The sequence below is a fragment of the Rhinopithecus roxellana genome, chromosome 15, assembly GCF_007565055.1.
Source record: "Rhinopithecus roxellana isolate Shanxi Qingling chromosome 15, ASM756505v1, whole genome shotgun sequence".
Classification (NCBI taxonomy): Eukaryota; Metazoa; Chordata; class Mammalia; order Primates; family Cercopithecidae; genus Rhinopithecus; species Rhinopithecus roxellana.
Genome location: NC_044563.1, coordinates 86,707,214 through 86,731,168, shown reverse-complemented (window position 1 = coordinate 86,731,168; position 23,955 = coordinate 86,707,214). Strand labels below are relative to the sequence as shown.

Genomic DNA, 23,955 nt, shown 5'->3' with positions numbered 1-23,955 from the left:
ACTCTCTGAATGCTCAAACCAGGGAGGGTCCACGCCCAATAATTTTCAAAACGTGGTCTCCAGAGTCATAAAAAATGCAGGTGTTTATTGTGTGGTGAATTCAAGCAGATAGGCGCTGGGCCACCCATCCCTGCTAAACATCAAACTGTAAACATACAGTTCACATAGTACTTCCTATGTGCCAGGGGCTGGTTTAAGCATTTAAATTACACTAACTCATTTCAATCTAACAAGTCTGTGAAATAGTTACTATTATTATCGGCTATCAATATTACGCCTATTAAGCTGATGCTTAAAGGTTAGGTAGTCCAGCCAAGATCTCATAAGTGGTGTTGCCAGATTAGAATCCAAGGAGTCCCTTGCTTTTAATGACTATCCTACCAAAAGTTCCTTGCCTAATAAAATGTTTGAATATTACTAATCAAGCCCAAGTTTGAGGGACAGGGCCCAAAGATGTGAAAATATTTTCCTAATATAACACACTCGGGTAAATAACAGAGCAGGCTCTTGCAACTCTGTGGTCCCAGGACACTGAGGAGGGGCTCCTTTTCATGGCTTCATTTCAGCTCCACTGTGCATTTCCCTTCTCTGCCTGGAGTCTCCAGAGGAGCCTGGGATTTGGCAGGAAGGCAGGAGGGAGGAAAGCCTCACTGGACCAGGAACGAAGAGGGTCTCTGGCAACAATAGGACGGAATTTGAAAAGCTCTAACTTCGAGTTTAGAGCGATGCCAGGGCCAGTCGGGTGCCCATTCCGCCGAGGGCGCGGGACAGCGAGGACAACTACGGCTTGCCAACCAAAGGCGACCTGCCAGCGTTTCCTCGGGGTGGGTCGCGGCGGTGAGGGTCACAGAATTCTCCGAAGCCAGTCGCTCCGTTTCCAGCCACGCCCCCTTTCCCGGGGCCCTAAATTCTTCGGTAGTACTCCTATTCTATTAATGCCGGTGCGTCCTCGCCTCATTCCGCGAGCGCCCGCAGCCCGCGAGCGCCCGCAGCCCGCCCGCAACCCAGCGCGCGAGCGCCCTGCTCTCCTGCGCCGGAATGCCAGCTGCCAAAGGTCGGGAGGCGCGGGATTCTTCTGGCCAATCAGGAGTCACGTTCCACCGCGCTGTCTCTTCCCGCCCCGCCCCTCCCGTATCCACGGAAACACGGCAAGTGTCTACTCCAAGACCTAGGACTTCCGTTTCGGTCCAGCCGGGCTGCGGCCATTGTTTGTGTGGACTGAATGTTTTGGCCATCACGGTCCACTCTCACAGGCTCCGTTAAGTGACGTGAACTCTTGGGAGGACTGAGCCAGAAGCGGACAGGGCAAGACGAGCTGTGTTTGAAGGAAGAGGGGCAGAAAATCGAGGGTCAGGGACTGAAAAGCGACTCCGGTTTAGAAACCCCGGAGACACCGGTGTAGGTGGGTACATCACGGCTTCTCTCCCACGTTAAGACTGAACAAAGGCAAGTAGAGGAGGGCAGAAGCAGCTTGGTCCCTGGGGTATGGGTGCCCGGCGTTCGGTGCTGGGGCAGAGTTCTGGCCGGGGATCTGGATAAGCAACGGAGGCCGCGCGCGTCTTCACTGCAGGGGCAGAGGACCCCCGGATCTGTGGCCAAGACCTGGAGATCCCGCTCCTAGAGAACCGTTTGTGTGTCTGGTTCTCTGGTGCTTACACTTGGGCAGCCCGTGACGCGTTGGGGGAGCCCAAACCTGTCCTGCTCTTAGGGCACGCATGAAACGTTTTTTCCCTAGAGAATAAGGGCTCTTAACTAATTGCTTATCATTTTGCCCAGGAACCTACCTGTGATCAGCAAGGAAGGACTGGGTTGGCAAAGGCTCATGCCCCCATTTTACAGGTAAGGAAACTGAGACCTTGAAGATCTAGAAGTTTGGTCCTCTTTAAAGTTCTATAAGTGCTTGATGACAGAGTTGAGACTGATCAGGACCTGGGAGCTCCAGTTCTGGGATACTTCTCTAAGACTGCGGGTACCTTTCTGATAGTAAATCCAGTATTCCTGTTTAGCAAGTAGGGGAGGACAACGGAATGATTTTCTCCTTAAACTGAACAAAATAAGAAAAATACCTTGAAAATAGATACTATTTAAGTTTGCTAGTGCTTTTCTATTACTATTAGTAGTAGTAGTAGTAATCTCAATAAATGAGTTGTATCTTTTGAAGTTTCTAGAGGGTTGCAAATAAATTTCAAGGTGCCAGTGTTCATAGCTCTCCTTTCTGGTCGTTGAAAGGAAACAAGAACATTCATAGGCTTCTTTTTGACCTCTGGCTAGGAGATTTGTGCATCGTACCCAGTTAGTATATGGGGAATTTAATGAGTTTGGGAATTTAAAGTCAAACCGGGTTTTCAATCCCCCTTCCTCCTCAGCTCAGCCATCTCAGCACTACCCTTCCCGAGAAGAGGAACACAAAGGAGGAAGGAATGTACACTGTTTTCCTCATAGTCTGATCCCAGGTGAGGATGATTGTCCCTGCATTCTTCATGGATGGTGGAGGTAGTGGAAGTGGCAATGAGGATGGATGGATGACTGGACAGAAAATGTTCCTCGCTTGCCTGATAAATTTTTAAGCATGCAGACTTGACCCTGCCCCAACCCAGTGTCTTTTCCCAACGTTTACTCATTCATTCATTCAGTCACTCAAGTCTACTTTATAATTCATGCTGTTCTTGGTGTTCTGAGATAAAGAAATAAATGTCATGGCCAGGCACAGTGGCTCATGCCTGTAATCCCAGCACTTTGGGAGGCCAAGGTGGGTGGATCACTTGAGGTCAGGAGTTTGAGACCAGCCTGGCCAACATAGTGAAACCTCGTCTTTATTATAAATATGAAAATTAGCCAGGCATTGTGGTGGGCACCTGTAATCCCAGCTACTTAGGAGGCTGAAGCAGGAGAATTGCTTGAACCCGGGAGGCTGAAGTTGCAGTGAGCCAGGATGGCGCCACTGAACTCCAGCCTGGGCGACAGAGGAAGACTCCCTTTCAAAAAAAAAAAAAGTCTTAACATTGAGGGGAACAAATTGTGTGAGATTAATAATAATTTCTGAAGTTATCCACATTAAACAGTGCCAGAATGAGTGGCACTTAAAACACAGCAACAGAAACTCAGATTTGAACAATTATGAGTAGGAAGATATCATTCTAAATAGGAAAGCCATCATTTAGTCTCAAGTACAATTTGAGGGAACAAATAAGGAAACCAGGCTAGTGACAAGGAAATGTAACATGAATGTATAAAGCCACATTGTGGAGGGCAATTAATGTTTAAATTTGTTATTTATTCTTGTGCATCTCTTCACATGAACCATATTGACAGATAGCCATTGTTGACCTCTGGGTATATTTACTTGTAGTCTTTTATCTAATACTTACCGTATATACATACTCACTTGTCTGTACAAATACTGATATGTATGTATACATGTTCATTTGTACATGTATGTACACATGTACAAATGTGAACATATAGGTCTATGCACCCATATGCACACATGTATATAAAAAGATTAGTGTATATAAAATATTAAATTAAACAATTTGAGTCATGACAAATAGGCTTCATGAGGGAAGGAAATGTTCCCAGTATATAGAATTGTATTGTGCATATACTAAGCACTCAGTAAATATTTATTCAATGTATGAATAGCTGTTATTTGTATACATTTTTCACTTAACATATAATGAGCATTTTTCCAAGCATGCTTTGGTAACATGAGTTTTAATGACTATATAGTGTTCCATTCTAGGTATATACTATGCTTTATTTAACTTTGCTTTCTTTCTTTTTTTTGAGACGGAGTCTCGCTGTGTCACCCAGGCTGGAATGCAGTGGCGTGATCTTGGCTCACTGCAACCTCAGCCTCCCTGGTTCAAGCAATTCTCCTGCTTCAGCCTCCCAAGTAGCTAGGACTACAGGTGCACGCTGCCACACCCAGCTAATTTTTTTATATTTTTAGTAGAGACGGGGTTTCACCATGTTGCCCAGACTGGTCTCGAACTCCTAAGCTCAAGCAATCTGCCCACCTTGGCCTCCCATTAAGTTTGCTTTTTATTGGGGAAAATTTAAGTATTTCCCAATATTTTGTTGTTATAAATATCTTATAATACTTAATGTAATTTGTTAAGTATATGTCTTTTTATATTCTTAAGATATACTCTGAGAAATAGGAAAACAGAATCAAAGGAGATAAGCATGTTTTAGGCTTTTGAAAAACTCACGTTCTCTTTTAGAAATGTTACATGAACTTGAACTCCTACAACCATTTGATTAATGATTCTATCTTACTGAGCCTTTGCCAGCATTAAGTATTAATTTTTAAATTTTGCCTTGATTTGCATCCTTTTAATCCTCAGTAGGGTTGACTTTTTTACATATATTCATTGACTCTTTATATTCCTTCTTTGATGAATCGCCTTTTGATATACGTCACTGTTTTCCTACTGAAGTTTTTGTTTCCATTTGACAGTAGATATTCTGTGTGTAAAACATATAAATCATTTGTCATATGTTATAAATATTTCTCCTAGTTTATCATTTGCCTTTTACTTTAAGGACTTGTTTATATAAGTTTTAAATTTGCACAAAATGAAATCTTATTTCTTTTACTTATATGGTTTTGTGCTTAGAAATCTCCTCTTCACTTCCAAATTTAATATGTAATTGCTTTAATTTTCCTGTTTATTGTGTTAAGTATTTTAAACTTTTAATTTTTAAATCTATCAAGAATTTATTTTGATGTGAGAAATGACAGAATTTAAACATTCTTTTTACTTCCTAGTTATTTAATTTTTCTGCTAACATTTATCTTCTCTACTGACTATGGTGCTACCTTTTCATATACAAAATTACACATATACATATGTATATAAAGATTACTTTTGAGGCTGTCTTATTTTCTGGACCCTCTTCTCAATTCTTATACCTGGTATCAGAATGTTTTTATTGTTGTCCTTTATATGTAGTGCATTTAATAGGCAATGAAGAAGAATGTAGCCTTTCTTTTTCACTCAGTGAAGATAAGAAGGAGAGAGGATGACTTTTTCCACAGAATAATATTCTGATGATTTCCATTTTGGACAAAAAGATGTAAAAGGAACATATATATAATAAGTTTTCAATAATAAGTATACTTTAATCTTTCATTATATTTAATCAGTATAGCACCTTGGTCATAGTACAGGCTCTACATCTACTACCTAAGCTTATTTCATGTCTATCACTTCTTAGTACTGTGAACTAGATTGAATCACTTAGCCAGTCTTTTATCTTTATATTGGAGAAATAACAGCTACTGTGTAGGGCTGTTAAGAATGTTAAACAAGGTCACACATGTAAAAATAACTTACAACAGTGCTGGACATGAAGAACTCACTAATAATTGATTGTGTTAAGTTAGCTATTATTTGAACTATAATGCATATCTGATATAATTTTTTTAGTTACAAAGACATAAGAACTGAGACAGAGAATCAAGCTTAATTTTTTTTTCTGCCATATGTCATCATTTATTCCAACATCATTAATTGAATAAGCTATCGTTCCCCCACAAATTTGATATAACCTTTGTCATGTGTAAAATGCACTGTTGTAGTCGTGTCCATTTCTGGATTTGTACCCGTTTCCATTGATCTTCTCTACTTCTATGTCAAGTCATGTTATGAATTACAGAGTCCTTGTTAAAGTTTTAGTATGCCATTGAATTAGCCTTTCCTCATTATTCCACTTTCAAAATGGTTTTCTTTCAAAAGCATTTGAAAATCAGTTTGTTACAGCTCCTCCACCCCCACATCAAAATCAAGATTAATATCTTGATTAAACCTGCTTGAAAACAGAGATAAGTTTAGTTAGAACAAAATTATATTTATTTCTCCTAAGATTGAGCAGAGTCGTCTTGTTTTTTCAACTGTTTTGTGTGTGTGTGTGTTTTTTGTTTTTTTTTGGTTTTTTTTGAGTCGTCTTGCTCTGTTACCCAGGCTGGAGTGCAGTGGCACACTCTTGGCTCACTGCAACCTTTGTCTCCCGGGTTCAAGTGATTCTCATGCCTCAGCCTCCCAAGTAGCTGGGATTACAGGTGTGAGCTGCCACGTCTGGCTAATTTTTGTATTTTTAGTAGAGACAAGGTTTTACCATGTTGGCCAGGCTAGTCTCGAACTCCTGACTTCAAGTGATCCGGCCCGCCTTGGCCTCCCAAAGTGCTGGGATTACAGGCATGAGCCACCGCGCCCACCCCAACCCTATTTTTAGCCCTCAAATTCTAAGACTATCTTTATATAGGTTCTGAGTATTTTTGGTAAATTTATTTTTAGGAATTTATATTCTTATTGCTATTATACTTTTCACTTAGGCAGAGCTTACAGTGAGCTGAGATCATGCCACTGCACTCCAGCCTGGGCGACAGAGCGAGACTCCATCTCAAAATATATATATATATATATATATATATATATATAATTTATATGTCTGAACTCTTTTTCTATACTCTTAAATTTTATGTAATTTGAACTTTATTGATGTATTTCATATAAGCAAAAGAATATATGAAAACATATGTACAATTTAAAATATAATAACATGGATATCCACCATTGAACTCAGCATATACTGTTTTTTCTTTTTAAGACAGACTGTTTGCTTTCTCTCCCACCCTGGAGTGCAGTAGCATGATCTCAGCACACTGCAACCTCCACCTCCCGGGTATATATATATATATTTTTTTTCTGTGACAGGGTTTCCCCATGTTGGCCAGACTGATCTCGAACTCCTGGCCTCAAGTGACCTGCCTGCCTCAGCCTCCCAAAGGGCTGAGATTATAGGCATGAGCCATCATGCCCAGCCTAAATCAGCATATACTTTTAAAAGCCCCCTGATGACTCCAAAATTTATTTCCCACCCCTTTCCTAAAGGGGCAGCCACTATCTTAAATGTTGTTATGCTTTAGTTTTTTTTTTTTTTTTTTTTTCTGTGCTTTTAACAACATCTACATTTCTAAACACAATTGTTTAGTTTTGCATATTTTTGAACATTATATAAATGGAATCACTGTATGTATTCTTCCATGAATGGCTTCTTTTGCATAATGTTAACTTTTACAGTGCATTGATGTTGATTCACGTAGTTGTTCATTTTCATAGCTGTGTACTGTTTCATAGTAGGAATAACTTACCTATTTTGTTGTTGACTTTTTGGATTTTTTTTAGTTTTTTGCTGTTACAGCATTTATTATGCTGTAACTGTTCTTGTACAGATCTTTTGGTATACACGTGTAATCACTAGTTTATAATTCTAGTAGCAGAATTTCTGGGATCATGAATTCCCTTATAATTGCCATTAGTTTTCAGCTGATTTTCTTGGCTCTCTCAGATGTGCAGTCATATCCTCTACAGTTAATTTTGTCTAATTGCATTATCATGTAGTTTCACAGTAGTTTAAAAATTGTGGATTTGCAGTATCCTTGTCAAGTTTCCAGTTTTAACGAGAATGACTTTAATGTTTTACCTTTGCGTTTAAGATATGTTTGTATGTCTTTTGCTTTGTTTTGTTTTGCATGCTTTGTCTGTAGTTTTAAATGAAGGATGCATGTTGAATTTTAAGAAGTATACTTTTTGGCATCCATTAAAATAATCATATGGCTTTTCTTATTTGATGTTATTATAAAAGTTTAAAGTTAATTACTTTCCTAATTTGAGCCTTCCTTTACTTTCTGGAATAAACTACCACTAAAAACTACATGCTATAATATGCTTTGGTATTATAACAGATTGAGTTCCAAAGATGGCCTTACTTATTGTTGGGGTGATCAGACCCAACACCAGGTCATGGGGGTGGCAAAGTCTGGCGGAGTGAAAGGATTGAGAAAGAGACAGTGAGGGAGAAAAAGGTGGGACACCAGGGGATCATCACTATTGTATGGAGGCTGAGAAGGCCCCAAGCTCTGGGAGCCCACGCTATTTATTGGTAATCCAACAGAGAAACAGGTGGTGAGAATGTGGAGGTCAAAAGGACATGTTGCATTAAGCACATGATTTACAGCAGCGATGGCTTAGCATTTATATGGAACATGTTCTGCTGCTTGAGATAATGGGAATAGGAGCCTAGGAGGGCTAGAAGCAAGGAGCCAGCAAGTCTAGACACGTTCCAAAGGATATTTTGCAAGCCCTGCCTCAGTTTCCCTCCCAACACTCAGCTTTTTCCCAACACTTATAATTTATGCTATTTTTCATGCTCTTCTTACAATGTGACTGACATTGTTTCCACTGAAAGGTGGGGTCTGGGTCCCACCCCTCTCAAATATAGTCATGGCTTGTGATTGCCTCATCAGTGGAGTACAGCAGAAGTGATAGGATGTGACCTCCAAGGCTAAGTCATGAAAATAATGTAGCTTTTGCTTGACTTTCTTTAGGGAAACTTGCACCATGTTGACAGATAGCCCCCACCACTTGAAAGAACCACTTGGAGAGAAACAGATCTCTCATCAACATTTAGACCAGCCTGCCAGCCATGTGAGTTAGCCACCCTGGAACTGAATCCTTCTCAGTCAAGCCTTTTGATGACTGCAGATCTAACCAACAACCCAACAATCTTGTGAGATCCAAACCAGAACTGCCTAGCTAAGCCACTCCTGAATTTCTGACCCAGAAAAAAACATAAGAAATAGTAAATAATTATTGCTGTTTTAAGCTACTAAATGTTGAAGCAATTATTTATATGGTAGTAGATTATGAATTCAAGTGCTGCTGGATTTTACTGGCCTTATATTTCACTTTATTTCTGATGTCTTGAATAGTTTTTCAAGTTTCTGATGCCTTGAACAGTTTTTGATGCCTTGGAATGATTTCATAGCATCAGATAATCTATTCTTTGAAACTTTGAAAGAATTTATTTGAGAAAACTTTTGTTCCAGTTATTTTTAAAGATTGTAGTTGCCATTTCCCTAACCTTATTTTTTTTTTTTTCTATTTGTGCTCCTTTTTCCCCCTTTGATTAACTAGCTTGTGATTTATCTACTTTGTTATTAATATTTTTCCTTTCAAAGGACTGGCTCTTGGATTCATTTAACAGTGGTAAATGTTTTCAAATTCTATCTTTTTTTCATTAATTTTATAGTTTTCCCCTTAACATTTCAGTGCTTACTTGATCTTGTGTCCCCATTGTATATGGTATTAAGTTGGAATCCAGTTTTATTTAACTCATATAGTTAATCAGTTTTCATAATGCTATCTGGTAAATAATCCATACTTCTGTCTTTGATTTTTAATGCCACCTCTATTGTTAATATGTTTTTGTAGATAAAGAAGCACATTGGTTAGTCTCTGAGCCCTCTACTCTGTTCTACTGGTCTGTTTGTCTGTTCTGACTTTACTACTATAGTTTTGGTGATATGTCAGTATCTGGTAGTCTTCCCGTTTGGTTTACTTGTCTTTACCAACTTATTTCCTTTGTCAATTTTAAGGAACAGAAGTCTATTCTGTTCCTCAGAATAGCCATCTGGAAATTTGACTGGAATGTATTGAATTTAAGTTACTGCATCCAAGAACATGGAAGCATGCTTCTCCTTTTATTTAGATAATCTTTCTTCTTTATTGGAATGTGAAAGTTTTCTTCAAAGAATTCTTTGTATTCTTGGTTAAGATGGGTTTTTTTTTTTTTTCTTTTTTTTTCTGGTGTGAATGGTATCTTACTTTCTAGTAGTTGATTGCTGAGTCAGTTAAACTATTTCTTTATTGTATCTGATAGTTTTGCTGAACTCTCTTAATTTATAGTTTACTGTATACTCTTTTTCTAGGTAGATGGCCATAACTATGCAAATAATGACATTTTATATTTTTGCTTCTAATCCTTATACCTCTTAGTTCTTTTTCTTATAGTATGTGCCAGAATCTCTAGTGCTATGTTGAAAGCAGCAGTGATGGTGGTCATTCTTGTTACCATTGTAAAGGGAATATATGTGAAGTTTCTCCATTAAGCTTAAAGTTCTTGATATTTAACCTTTGCCACTGTAGGGAGTTTATTTTTTTCCTCTAGTTTGCTAAAAGTGTTTTTAAGAGAATATATGGGTGTTGTACTTCCTGAACTTTATATCACATGATTTTTCTGCATCAGTTGAGATTATCATGGATTTATTCTGATTTCTATTAATACAGTGAATTATGTTAATAGATTTTTCTCATGTTGAACGATCCTTGCATTCCTATAATAAACTGATCATGATGCATATATTTGATATATTACTGAATTTAATTAGCTGATATTTTATTTAGGATTTTTGTCTATTTACAAAATTTACAAATGTGCCCATAATTTAATTTTATTTGTATCATTCTTATCTGGCCTTGGAATCCAAGATTACACTAGCTACATAAAATAAGTTGGCAATTTTCACTCTCTACTTTTGAAAACAATATATTGTAATAGTAATTAAGTTAATTACATGTTTGCTAGAACTCAACTATAAAGCTCTTAGAGCTTTGGGATTAGGGAGAGGGAAGAGTGTGGCTGCCATTTTAATTTAGTACTTATTAGTCTATATAATTTTTTATTAGTCTTTCATCTATTTTGCCATTTTATTATTTCCCTTTTTGTACTTTACTGGGAGTTGATCCCTTTAGGTACATATTTAGGTGTATTTGCCTGTAGCTGATAAATATCCTTATATATATAGTTCACAACACCTTGGCATCATTGAAAAATCTTATGTCTAAAGTTATTTCCTAATTTTGCCCTGTATTTTTTTCATAACCGTCTTATTAGAAATCTGACTTTCATTGATCTGACATTAAATTTTTTTTTTTTTTTTTTTTTTTTTTTTTTTTTTTTTTGAGACGGAGTCTCGCTCTGTCGCCCGGGCTGGAGTGCAGTGGCCGGATCTCAGCTCACTGCAAGCTCCGCCTCCCGGGTTCACGCCATTCTCCTGCCTCAGCCTCCTGAGTAGCTGGGACTACAGGCGCCCGCCACCTCGCCCGGCTAGTTTTTTGTATTTTTTTAGTAGAGACGGGGTTTCACCGTGTTAGCCAGGATGGTCTCGATCTCCTGACCTTGTGATCCGCCCGTCTCGGCCTCCCAAAGTGCTGGGATTACAGGCTTGAGCCACCGCGCCCGGCCCTGACATTAAATTTTTAAGAACATCTTTTGGCTTTATGCATTTTCTCAATCATTTATTTGTTTCTTATATCTTTGACATCCACTTTATTCTTCTTTTTTGAAGTTTGATTTTTTTTTTTTTTTTAAATGGGAGATGGTTTCTCTTTTTTACACTCCTGAGCTGAATGCTTTATTTCTAGACTTTTTTTTAACTTTTATTTTAGGATTAGGGGTATATATACAGCTTTGTTATATAGATAAATTGTGAGTCATGGGTGTTTGACATTCAAATTATTTTGTCAACCAGGTAAAGCATAGTACCAGATAGGTAGTTTTTTGATCCTCGCCCTCCTCTCACCCACTACCTTCAAGTAGGCCCTAATATCTGTTGCTCCCTTCTTTGTGGCCATGTGTTCTCAATATTTAGCTCCAACATATAAGTGAGAACATGCAGTATTTGGTTTTCTGTTTCTGCATTAGTTCACTTAGGATAATGGCCTGCAGCTCCATTCATGTTGCTGCAAAGGACATCCATGTTGCTGCAAAGGACATCATTTTGTTCTTTTTTAATGCCTGTGTAGTATTCCATGGTATATGTGTACCACATTTTCTTTATCCAGTCTATTTTTAATGGGCATTTAGGTTGATTCCATGTCTTCGCTATTGTGAATAGTGCTGAAATGAACATACACATGCTTATTGTCTTTATGGTAGAACAATTTATATTCCTTTGGGCATATACCCAGTAATAGGATTGCTGTATGGTAATTCTGTTTTAAGTTCTTTGAGAAATCACCACACTGCTTTTCACAATGACTGAACTAATTTACATTCCCACCATCAGCATATTTAACTATTCCCTTTCCTCTGCTATCTTGTCAGCATCTTACTATTTTTTGAATTTTTAATAATAGCCATCTGACTGGTATGAGATGGTATCTCACTGTGGTTTTGATTTGCCTTTATCTGATAATTAGTGATATTGAGCATTTTTTTCACATGCTTGTTGACTGCATGTATGTCTTCTTTTGAAAAGTATTTATGTCCTTTGCCTACTTTTTAATGGGGTTGTTTTTTGTTTGTTGATTTGTTTAAATTCTTTATTGATTCTAGACTTTGGATCTTCGTCAGATGCATAGTTTGCAAATATTTTCTCCCATTCTGTACGTTGTCTGTTTACTCTGTTGATAATTTCTTTTGCTGTGCAGAAGCTCTTTACTTTAATTAGGTCCCATTTGTCAATTTTTGTTTTTGTTACAGTTGCTTTTGGTGTCTTCATCATGAAATCTTTGCCAAGTCCTGTGTCCAGAATGGTATCCCCTAGGTTATCTTTCAGGGTTTTTACAGTTTTAGGTTTTCATGTAAGCCTTCAAACCATGTCAAATTGATTTTTGTATACTGTGTAAGGAAGGGGTCTAGTTTCAATCTTCTACATATGGCTAGCCAGTTATCCCAGCGCCATTCATTGAATAGGAATCCTTTCCCATTGCTTGTTTTTGTCAACTTTGTTGAAGATCAGATGGTGGTAGGTGTGAGGCATTTTTTTCCGGGCTCTATATTCTGTTCCATTGGTGTATGTGTCTGTTTTTATATGAGTACCCTGCTATTTTGGTTACTGCAGCTTTGTAGTTTGAACTCCGGTAACGTGATGCCTCCAGCTTTGTTCATTTTGCTTAGGGTTGCCTTGGTTATTTGGGCTCCTTTTGGGTTCCATGTGAATTTTAAAATAGTTTTTTTTTTTCTAATTCAGTGAAGAATGTCATTGGTAGTTTGATAGAAGTATCATTGAATCTGTATACTGCTTCAGTATGGCCATTTTGATTATGTTGATTTTATCCATGAACATGGAATGTTTTTCCATTTGTTTGTGTCATCTCTGATTTCTTTGAGCAGTGCTTTGTAATTCTTGTTGTAGAGATCTTTTATGTCCCTGGTTAGCAGTATGCATAGATATTTTATTCTTTTTGTGGCTATTGTAAATGGGATTGCATTCTTGATTTGGCTCTCAGCTTGGATGTTATTGGTGTATAGAAATGCTGCTGTATTTTGTATATCGGTTTTGTATCCTGAAACTTTCCTGAAGTTGTTTATTAGCTAAAGGAGCTTTGGGGCAGAGACTCTGGGATTTTCTAGGTATAGAATCATATCATCTGCAAACAGAGATAGTTTGACTTCATATCTTTTTATTTGGATACCTTTTATTTCTTTCTTTTGCCTGATTGCTCTGGCTAGGACTTCCAGTACTGTGTTGAATGGGAGTGGTGAGAGTGGGCATTCTTGTCTTTTTCTGGTTCTCAAGGTAAATACTTTGAGCCTTCACCTATTCAGTATAATATTAGTTTAGCTGGGTTTTTTAAAAATATATTTATTTATTCATTTATTTAAGACAGCGTCTCACTCTGTCTTGCGGGCCGGAGTGCAGTGGTACAATCACAGCTTATTGCAGCCTCAACCTCCCAGACTCAATCACTCCTCCTACCTCAACTTCCTGAGTAGCTGGGACTACAGGTGTGTGCCACCATGCCTGGCTAATTTTTGTATTTTTTGTAGAGATGGGGTTTCTCCATATTGCCCAGGGTGGTCTCAAACTCCTGGGCTTGAGCATTCTGCCCAAAGTGCTGGGATTACAGGTGTGTGCCACTTTGCTCAGCTGCTCTAGCCATTTTTGTTTCCTTCAGGTATTTCATTTGGATCTTGCACATTTTTTGTGTAATTATTGTCATTATTATGTTTAGATTTTTAGGAAAAAGAATATTAAGAATTGTTATTTTTTGCTTTTAAATTCAAAGATTACTTAATAATTTAGTATGTTACTTGGGTTTCAGAAGTGTGGACTTTTAAAATTCTATTGTTAATAATTTCAAATTTTATTACATTGTAGCTAGAGAATGTATTCTGTATTATATTGATGCTTTGGAATTTATCATGATTTATTTTATGGACTAATACATGGTCTATCTTATAGTGCTATGTATTCATGAAAATAATGTGTATTTTGTATTTTGGTGGTGCAGAGTTCAACACAGATAAAATAACTGAAGCTTATTATTTGTAGTGTTTAGTCTTCATATTATTAGTGTTTTTTTGTTTGCTTGCTATAATTTTTTGAGAGGGACATATTAATATCTATCATTACAACTAATGGTATATGTATTTCCCCTCACATTTGTGACACTTGTCGTTTGGTACGTTTTGAAATTTTATTTGTGGATGCAATTTATTTTGGGTATTTTTTCTTACTGTTCATATAAAAAAAATTTTTGTCCCTTATGGTATTTTTGCCATAAATTTTACTCATCTGAAATTAAGTTTGCTATTTCAGCTTGCTTTTGATTCATATTTTTGTAATCTTTTTCTATCCTTGTATTTTTAAATGTTTTTCTTTTTAGTGTATCTCTTCTAAACCACATGCTAAATCTTATTTTTTAATCTATGGGTCTTTTAATCTGTAAGATTAAATTATTTAAATTTATTATAATAATTATTATATTATTTTGCCATCTTTTCTTATTTTCTGTTTTCCCATGGAGCAAGTTGTCTTCTGTTTTTATTTTGTTTTTCATAGATTCCATTTTGGTTCTTAATGATGGTTGTGCTTAACTTAAAATCCACAATGACTTTTATTTACCCCTACTGACTTTTTAAATGTATTAATATCTAACTTAAAACCCACAATGACTTTTATTTGCCCCTAGTGACTTTTTAAATGTATTAATATCTAGGTCATATTTTTAGTAAGACATGGACTTTAACACACTCTTATGTCCTTCTCTTTCTCCCCTCATGTTTGTATTGTCAAGAATTGTAGTTCAGATATGTAGGCATTGACATACTTTCTATGTCTCCTTTTTTCTTTGTTTGCTCTCCTATATTTTTTGTTAGTTTTGTTTTATGATAACAATAAACTTTACCAAGGTACTTGATCACCTTTCTTGTCATATTTCATGCAGCCTTTCCTGAATTTGTTTCTCTTCTTAATTGACTTATTAGAAAAATAGGTAAGTGTATATGTTTAAAATATATTTAGGTTACTTATTAAAATAATAGAAACTATGTGTGAAATTGAAATCTATATAGATGAAAAGGTGGTGATGAGAAGAAATTTAAGCATAAAACTGTCAGTCAATCTAAGAGACAGGAAAGGAAGAATTAAAAACAATATGTTAGAAATAAGTCTATATTAGTAATCACAATAAATAAACATGGATAATAAAATAACTGAATCATACTGATTGAGTGAAAAACAGAAATCTTGCTCTGTGCTCTTTACAAGAGACCTATTTAATTTCACAATAAAAGGTCAATCATGTTAAACAGGTTAAGATCCATCAAGCAGATGTATTAAGCATGAACTAATATATAGCTAAGCATCCATTTCAAATTGTATAAGCAAAATCTGACAATATTAAAAGAAGGAATCAAAACTCCAGATGTATAGAGAATGATTTTAACTGACCTTTCTTGGAAAGGACCTTAAAGAAAACTAATAATCAGAGCTATGTGCATAGATGAGAAGACAAAAGAGATATCAAGTTTATATAATATTGTTGGAGGGTTACTTATATACCAAAAAAGGAGTGGAAAATTACCAACTCCTGGGAGAAATACTACATCCTAGTTCGTCAAGGAAATGGAACAAGAATGAACCTGGACACTTGTTGTGCCAGAAAGTAAGGAAAGCTCTCAAACACCAAAAATGGTCATATTACAAACCTAGGAGCCAACCTGAAGGGATTCCTACTAGTCTGAGATGAGAGAATCTTGCACATCTAAAAGAAAAATGATTGCAATTTAATTGCAACCCATCCACTATGTAAGAATCAGTGAGTATGAAAACATTGAGAAGCAAAATAATACAAATCTCATTGGTCATAGTTGGTGATTGCTTTGCCCCATCTCATTACTCTGAAAATTGATTTTTAAAAGTCAGTAAGTTTGGGAGATAATCAAGTATTTTATCTTATCTTTTTCATTAGGATTACATTTCAGGATAACCAGAAAATTTGTAATGGCAAGTTTTTCATTATAGAAGAATTATAGCATATGTATGCACAAGGAATGGTAGAATTACAGAATTAGACAACCAATTTGTAAAACCTAATGAAATCACAAATCCAGGAAATGATCATCATTTATTGCTAAAACTTTTAATGAAAGGTTTAAGAGAATCTTGGAATGCAAGGACTGGGCTGACAGCACCTGAAGCCATTGTTCAGTTTAGCTAACTAAAATGTATTATAGGAAGTATATACGCAGGTATTCTTGTCAGAAAAAATGAACCGTAGTCTAATCAAGTCTCTGGAACAAAAGAACCAGCTAACAGGAAGTGAATAAAGAACTTAAACGCCACAAGAAAACAATTAGCCAGATCATTTTTAATCCTTCAGAATTCATTAGTTTGGAGTATATCTCTTATAAGCAGTATGCCACTTTATTTTAAAACTCAATTTTAGTATCCTTTTCTCTATCAATAGGCTTACTTGTCATCTTAGTTTATTGTTTATATAATTCTTTTTTCTGTTTAGATTGATTGTACTTGCTAATATTGAATATAGGTGTCTTGCTTTTATTGTTCCATTGGGGAAAATATTTGTAAATTTGTTGTTGTTGTTGTTGTTGTTGTTGTTGTTGTTGTTGTTGTTGAGACGGAGTCTCGCTCTGTCGCCCAGGCTGGAGTGCAGTGGCCAGATCTCAGCTCACTGCAAGCTCTGCCTCCCGGGTTTATGCCATTCTCCTGCCTCAGCCTCCCGAGTAGCTGGGACTACAGGCGCCCGCCACCTCGTCCGGCTAGTTTTTTTTTTTTTTTTTTTTTTTTTTTTTTTGAATTTTTAGTAGAGACGGGGTTTCACCGTGTTAGCCAGGATGGTCTCGATCTCCTGACCTCGTGATCCGCCCGTCTCGGCCTCCCAAAGTGCTGGGATTACAGGCTTGAGCCACCGCGCCCGGCCATTTGTAACATTTAAAAAAATATTTTCAAGGGACATTTTATAGTATTTTTTAGTAAACTGAAATACAGATGCCTGACAATTTCACTTCTAGAAGTTTGTCATACAGAAATATATCTATTTATCATATAGAAATATTTGTATTTATCATATAGACATTATCATACAGAAATATTATTACAATAGAACTAATTATATATTTAAGAGAATTCTTTTGCTATATGTTGTAGCCAAGAAACTGGAAGTGATCTTAATGTCCATTAATATGTGAACAGTTAAGTCTTGGACATCAATAAAATGAAATGCTACATAAGTTTTACAAATAATATTAGTTATCTATTATTGCAAAACAAATTATTTAATACTTAAAACAGCAAACATTATCTTACCCAGTTTCTGAGGGTGAGGAATCTGAAAGAAGCAAAGCTGTCTCAAGGTCTCTCATGAAGTTGCAGTGAAGCTGTCAGCAGGGACTGCAGTCATCTGAAGGCTGCACTGTGGTTGGAGGATCCACTTCTAAGATAGTTTACTCACATGGCTGGCAAGATGTCTCATTTCTCAGTGAAAGCAGAAGGTCCCAATTCCTCACCACAGGTCTGCTTAGGTTTTCTCATGACATAGCATATAGCTTTTCCCAGAGCTAGTGATCCTAGAGAGAGCAAGAAAGAAGCTGCAGTGACTTTTATGACCCAGCCTCCAAAGTTGCATACCACTACTTCCTTATCCACTTTATTTCCTATTCATCAGAAGTTACTCACTAAGTTCAGCCCATATTCAAGGGGTGGGGAATTAGGCTTCACTTCTTGAAAGGAAAGGATCAAATAATTTATGGGCATGTTTAAAAATTACCGTAAATTTATGGGCATGTTTAAAAATTACCGTAAATAAGATAGGTCTACCTGTACTGAAGTGGGAAGTTGTACACTATGTATTAAATGAAAAAAAGAAAATTGCAGAATGATCGTGTCTTTATTAAGGAAAAAAATCAGTGAAGTATGAATGTGTGTTGTGTATACATGGAAGAAGTTTAGAAAAAACACAGTGAAAACTGGTTATAGTGGTTATTTCTTAAATTATTTGGGGGAAGGTAGGCTTTTAATTTTTACTTATATAATTTCAATGTTTTAAATATTTATGAACTTATTTTCAGTAAAAGAAATTAGACTCTTAATTGCTAATATGTTTTTAAAATAAATATTTAATTTTTTAAAAAAAATAACAAATCCAATAACTACAGATTGAGTTTTATTTTTATTTTACTTTTTATAAAATTAGAGATCAGTGAGTCCATTTATTTTCTAGACAGATAAAACTTTCACAGTTTTCACTCCTGTAGTTTGAGTTTCTGAGCATCCCAAATTTCTTTTCTTTTTTTAATTTATATATTTAAAGTGGATTCATTATATTTAAAATTTATTAAATCTATTTTATAAACATTAAAAATAGGCCACTAGATATTTAAATATATGGCTCTGAATGTTCTCATTCTTGAGTTCTTATTTGTGGTTAATGTTTTGTTGTTTAGACATGTATTTTCATGTAGTTTATTTGGAAAATAGTAGTTTGGTTGCATATTTTTTACCCTTGAATATTTCAGTACATCTTTCCTTTACCCTTCATTAACACATTATGACAGTATATGCAAATCTCAACTGAAACACTTCATCAAACGTTTTTAATTTATCTCACTTTTATTTAATAGGTAGTGCTGGGTTTAAAAACCTCTATGATGTAACTACATAATCTTGTACAAGTAACTTAGTCTTGCTAAACGTTAGTTTGCGTATTCATTTAGTGTGAATAATAATACCTTATTGGATTGTTCTGAGAGTAAATGAGATAACATAGCCCTATTCATAAACGTTCAATAAGATTTAGCTACAGCTAAGATGGTGCTGCTGCTGCTGATGATAGTATTTGGCTTTCCTTCCATTTTATTGTAAACTCCTTAAAAGTATCTGTTTCCTTTATTCTTAGTAGGTACTCAATATTTTAAATTGAAATTTAGAATTGAGAATGTGTGATCAAATAGATACAATGAAAAATTTAAAAAGAAATAAAAAGGATTTGCCACATAACCAATTTATGATCTGTTCTTTCCACTAAAAGAATTACTTTAGGCAGTTTTAATACATATATTTATCTCTTCTCCATTCTAAAATGCATAATAGTAGTAGAAAGCTACCTACAACATGGGATTTCTGTGAGGAGTAACTGAAATATAGGTAAAAAACTTAGTAGTTAGTAGACAAGTGCTGTATAGGTGTTTCTTTTGATAGTGATGATGTTTCATGATTGGATATATTATTTAACTATTTGACTACTATTGTTATACCTCTCCTTACCTTTCTTGGTTTTCTTCTTTGTTGAAGTTCTTTTTGGCTTGCCACTTATGTTAATCTGCTAAATGTCTTTATCTTTGTCTATCTTCTCACTTAGATTTCTTTTTCCTAGAAAGCCTGATCTTTGACCAGATGGCAGTAACGTTTGAAGATGTCACTATTATTTTTACTTGGGAAGAGTGGAAATTCCTGGATTCTTCTCAAAAAAGGCTCTACAGGGAGGTCATGTGGGAGAACTACACAAATGTCATGTCAGTAGGTAAAGTTATCCCACCTCATAAGAAATAGTCAGAGTTTCTTCTAGGAGCAGTTTTGTTGAGTATTTTGTTTTTTTTATCTGGGTGTTATATTGAGGTGTTGGAAGAGATAGTCTCAAAAATGTTTCTTAAATCAGGTCACAAATAGAAGATAAAGCAAGACAGATTCCAGGACACTTAGGTTGTATCATTAATAGATACTTGTGATTATTAGTTTTAGTTATTTTCTGCATTGCCCTTAAAACACATATCTCCATATGTAGTCAATTTTGTGTGGTCCTAAATTTTTTCTCTCTTCATGCTATTTGTATATGTTAGCTTTTGTTGTATAACATACTGTGCCAGACTTAGTGGCTTAAAAACAAACTTTATTATTTTTTATGATTCTCATTGACTGGATAGATCTTTTATCATGGAGAGATTTGGTTGTGGCTGACTGGTCTAAGATTAAGCTGCCTGGCCTGACTCACACGTGGGGCAGTTGGCTCAGTATCAGTGGAGGTAGTGGGAATGTGTTGGTCACATATCTCTCTTCAAACAAGCCAACCCAAGCACACTTACATGGTGGGGGTCACAGGATTTTCAAAAGCATCGAGAGAGGGGAGGGACTTTTCAAGTCTCTGCTTGTGTGACTTTTGTTATTTTCCCAGTTAACAACGCAAGTTGTGTAGCCAAGCATAGAGAGAGTGTGGAAGGAGAATACCAAAGGTGTAGGTAAAGTAGTGAGTTAATGTAGTCATTTTTTCTCAATCTACCATGCTATTCTAGAACAGAAAAATAGGAACAATATATTTTGTTTCTTATAATAATATCCAAAATAAAGTAATCTAATTATATCTCAGTCTTTAAGACTATTTCCATGAAGCAGTTGGCATTATTCTCATTTCTAACAGTGCCTGGTAAATAGAAGTTAAATCTTTCTAACAGTGCCTGTTCAAAATATGCTTGTGGAATGAATAAATAAGTGAATGAATGAATACATACGTGAATGAACAAAACAAATGAATTTCAGACCCAAATGGAGCAGCCAGAGTCATAAACCTCCTTTCCTACCCCCACCCACACATATATTCCTATCATTTAAAGATCATTGATTTAGATAATTGGAAATTTTTCAACACAACTTTTATCTCATTATGGGATTATCTTATTTTTCTAGAAAACTGGAATGAGAGCTACAAATCCCAAGAAGAAAAATTCAGATACTTAGAATATGAAAATTTTTCCTGCTGGCAAGGCTGGTGGAATGCTGGTGCTCAGATGTGTGAGAATCAGAACTATGGGGAAACTGTTCAAGGGAAAGATTCCAAAGACCTAACACAGCAAGATCGCTCCCAGTGTCAGAAATGGTTAATACTTTCCACACAAGTACCAGGGTGTGGGAACTATGAACTGACTTTTGAAAGCAAAAATCGCAGGAACTTAAAATATAAAAATTTTATACCTTGGCAGTCATTAGAAACAAAAACCACCCAAGACTATGGTAGAGAAATCTACATGAGTGGTTCACATGGTTTTCAAGGGGGCAGATACCATCTTGGCATATCCAGGAAAACCCTCTCCATGGAAAAAGAACAGAAGCTCATAGTTCAGCATTCTTATATCCCAGTGGAGGAAGCCCTTCCACAGTACGTTGGGGTGATATGTCAGAAAGACCTACTGAAAGATTCAATGGAAGAAAACTACTGTGGATGTAATAAATGTAAAGAAATTTATTGTTGGAACTCACGGTGTATTTTCCACAAGAGAAATCAACCTGGAGAAAACCTCTGTCAATGTTCCATCCATAAAGCATGCTTCTCTCAGATATCAGCCTTGTATAGACATCCAAGAATCCACATAGGTAAGAAGCTGTATGGATATGATGAAGTTGACAGTAACTTTCATCAGAGCTCAGGAGTTCACTTTCATCAGAGAGTTCACATAGGGGAGGTACCTTACAGCTGTAATGCATATGGTAAGAGCTTCAGCCGGATCTCTAGTCTTCACAATCATCAAAGAGTTCACACAGAAGAGAAATTCTATAAAATTGAGTGTGATAAAGACCTCAGTAGGAATTCATTACTTCACATTCACCAGAGACTTCACATAGGAGAGAAGCCTTTTAAGTGCAATCAGTGTGGTAAGAGTTTTAATCGGAGTTCAGTACTTCATGTTCATCAGAGAGTCCACACAGGAGAAAAACCATATAAGTGTGATGAGTGTGGTAAGAGCTTCAGCCAGAGCTCAAATCTTCGAATTCATCAGTTAGTACACACAGGAGAGAAGTCTTATAAATGTGAAGACTGTGGTAAGGGCTTTACCCAACGCTCAAATCTTCAAATTCATCAGAGAGTGCATACAGGAGAGAAACCTTATAAATGTGATGACTGTGGGAAGGACTTTAGTCACAGCTCAGATCTTCGCATTCATCAGAGAGTCCATACAGGGGAGAAACCCTATTCTTGTCCTGAATGTGGGAAGAGCTTCAGTAAGAGTTCAAAGCTTCACACTCATCAAAGAGTACATACTGGAGAGAAACCCTACAAATGTGAAGAGTGTGGCAAGGGATTCAGTCAGCGTTCACATCTTCTCATTCATCACAGAGTCCATACAGGAGAAAAGCCCTATAAATGTGATGATTGTGGAAAGGGTTTTAGTCACAGTTCTAATCTTCACATTCATCAGAGGATCCATACAGGAGCGAAACCTTACCAATGTGCTAAGTGTGGTAAAGGTTTCAGTCATAGCTCAGCTCTTCGAATTCATCAAAAAGTCCACACAGGAGAGAAACCTTATAAATGCCATGAATATTATAAGGGATTTGATCATAATTCACATCTTCACAATAATCATAGAAGAAGAAACTTATAAATGTTGTTCATTTAGTTAACAGCTTCAATCAAAGTTTACCTAACCTTTAAACCCTAAAGTGCTGCTGATAAGGAAATCTTATAAATAACAGAAGTAATCCCAAGCAACATTTATAGTTTCCCCTATCTCCCACTAAGAATTATTTGCTTCAAAAGGAGATCTTTAGAAAAATCCCTATATATTTAAAATTATTGTGTATTTTTCTTTACCTACTATAAATATAATGCAGTCATAAAATATATTAAACATTTAAGGAGAAAACTCTTCATTCTGTTTCATTCTAGTCTTTTTTTCTGTGCATTTTAGTGTGCGTGAAATTATATTGTGTGTTCAACTTTGTATTTTCACTGACTTCAAAACACTTAAATTTTGGTTTGAATTGAAACTGGCTGGCCATCTGTTAAACAACATCTCTTAACTCCCCTAAAAAGTCCCTAGGAAGTAACAGAAAAGATGGAAACACACAGAACTTAAAACTCAGTTTTGGCCAGTAGAATTCAGTTGTTTATGGACAAAAGCCACCTAATAAAAGATAGGAAAGCATTGTACGACCTTGTGTCTGAGACAGTGTTCTTTGAGTTGTTATCTCTGTCAACCAGAAAACCCAGGGACTGTCCTTCTGTTGCAGGGGTGCTTCACTTTGAGGTGACCACAGTGCACTCTTATCCCTTCCCTTTCCTGGTTTTCCATGCTTAATAATAGGTTCAGATACCATATAACAAGAAGTACAGAATTTTCTCTAAGTAAGGTATGAAGGGTATGGACAAAAGTGCTAGAAATGGAAGATACTCTATTGGTTCAGAATTGGAGATCCAAGCAGTATAATTTTATTTAATCTCAGTAGAACGGAGTGGTAATAGAGAAATATCTGCAAGGACAGCATTGAACTCAGAACTCTGTGCAACGATGAACCCTGAAGCTAATTATGTAAGAAGAGAGTTTGGCCATTAGGTCAGAATAAAGTTAGTAGGAATACACAGTCCTAATTATTGATATACAAATAAGCAATACCAAGAGAAAAAAAAATGGGCATATTTAGGAAAATTGGAATTGCAATACTGAAGAAAATAATATCATCCTAAAGACTTGGAAACGTATTGCCCTGAAAATTAGCTGCTGCAGGCTTCAGAGGAAATTTCCAAAAATGTTGCTGTCCTCAGTGGCATAACAGAGAACCTGAACTCAATAAAACTAGAGTAGAAAAACACAAGTAGACAAGAGTCTCTAAAGTAAAAAGAGAAATAGGTACAACAAAGAAGGACTTCAGGGAGCTCTGAAATGCTGTATCAAAATAAATGCAATAAAAAGTAAAATTAACACTGAAGACTATAAAATAATTGATAGTTAATGGATAAACTTGATCTGATCTTAAATGTATCTGAAAAGGATAATGAGATGAAAATTAAGAAAAGACAGATAGGAATATCAGAGGATAGACGTGTAGTATGAGAATTATAGGTTTCTCTAAGGAAGGTGAAAGAACAT

At 36.1% G+C, this 23,955-nt stretch overlaps 2 protein-coding genes across 5 annotated transcripts in view; one reads left to right on the top strand and one right to left on the bottom strand.

The window, feature by feature from the left end:
• NLRP14 (NLR family pyrin domain containing 14) overlaps nucleotides 1–981 on the bottom strand; it is a 52,271-nt gene extending 51,290 nt beyond the window's left edge. Inside the window, exon 1 of the mRNA XM_030918828.1 lies at nucleotides 711–981. The gene's annotated coding sequence lies outside the window, so the exon portion shown is untranslated. The remainder of the gene's footprint in view (nucleotides 1–710) is intronic.
• A 195-nt stretch (nucleotides 982–1,176) lies between these two features.
• On the top strand, nucleotides 1,177–22,742 carry ZNF214 (zinc finger protein 214). Of its 4 annotated transcripts, none has more exons than XM_010364599.2 (5): nucleotides 1,177–1,402; nucleotides 1,777–1,839; nucleotides 2,367–2,453; nucleotides 19,473–19,619; nucleotides 20,777–22,742. In XM_010364599.2, the coding sequence occupies exons 4-5, from the start codon at nucleotides 19,493–19,495 to the stop codon at nucleotides 22,468–22,470; spliced, it is 1,821 nt and encodes a 606-aa protein (XP_010362901.2). In that variant the 5' UTR covers nucleotides 1,177–1,402; nucleotides 1,777–1,839; nucleotides 2,367–2,453; nucleotides 19,473–19,492; the 3' UTR covers nucleotides 22,471–22,742. The 4 variants fall into 4 exon arrangements, with proteins under 4 accessions (XP_010362901.2, XP_030774790.1, XP_030774791.1 ...); XM_030918930.1 differs by having other exon boundaries at nucleotides 19,458–19,619; XM_030918931.1 differs by lacking the exons at nucleotides 1,177–1,402; nucleotides 1,777–1,839; nucleotides 2,367–2,453 and having other exon boundaries at nucleotides 19,473–19,615.
• The last annotated feature ends 1,213 nt before the right edge of the window (nucleotides 22,743–23,955 follow it).

What these genes read in the sequence shown, in the direction of transcription:
- ZNF214 (XM_010364599.2), top strand. Translation starts at nt 19,493, where the DNA reads ATGGCAGTAACGTTTGAAGATGTCACTATTATTTTTACTTGGGAAGAG. An exon ending in CACAAATGTCATGTCAGTAG is followed by an intron (nt 19,620 to 20,776) that starts GTAAAGTTATCC and finishes TTATTTTTCTAG; the next exon opens with AAAACTGGAATGAGAGCTAC.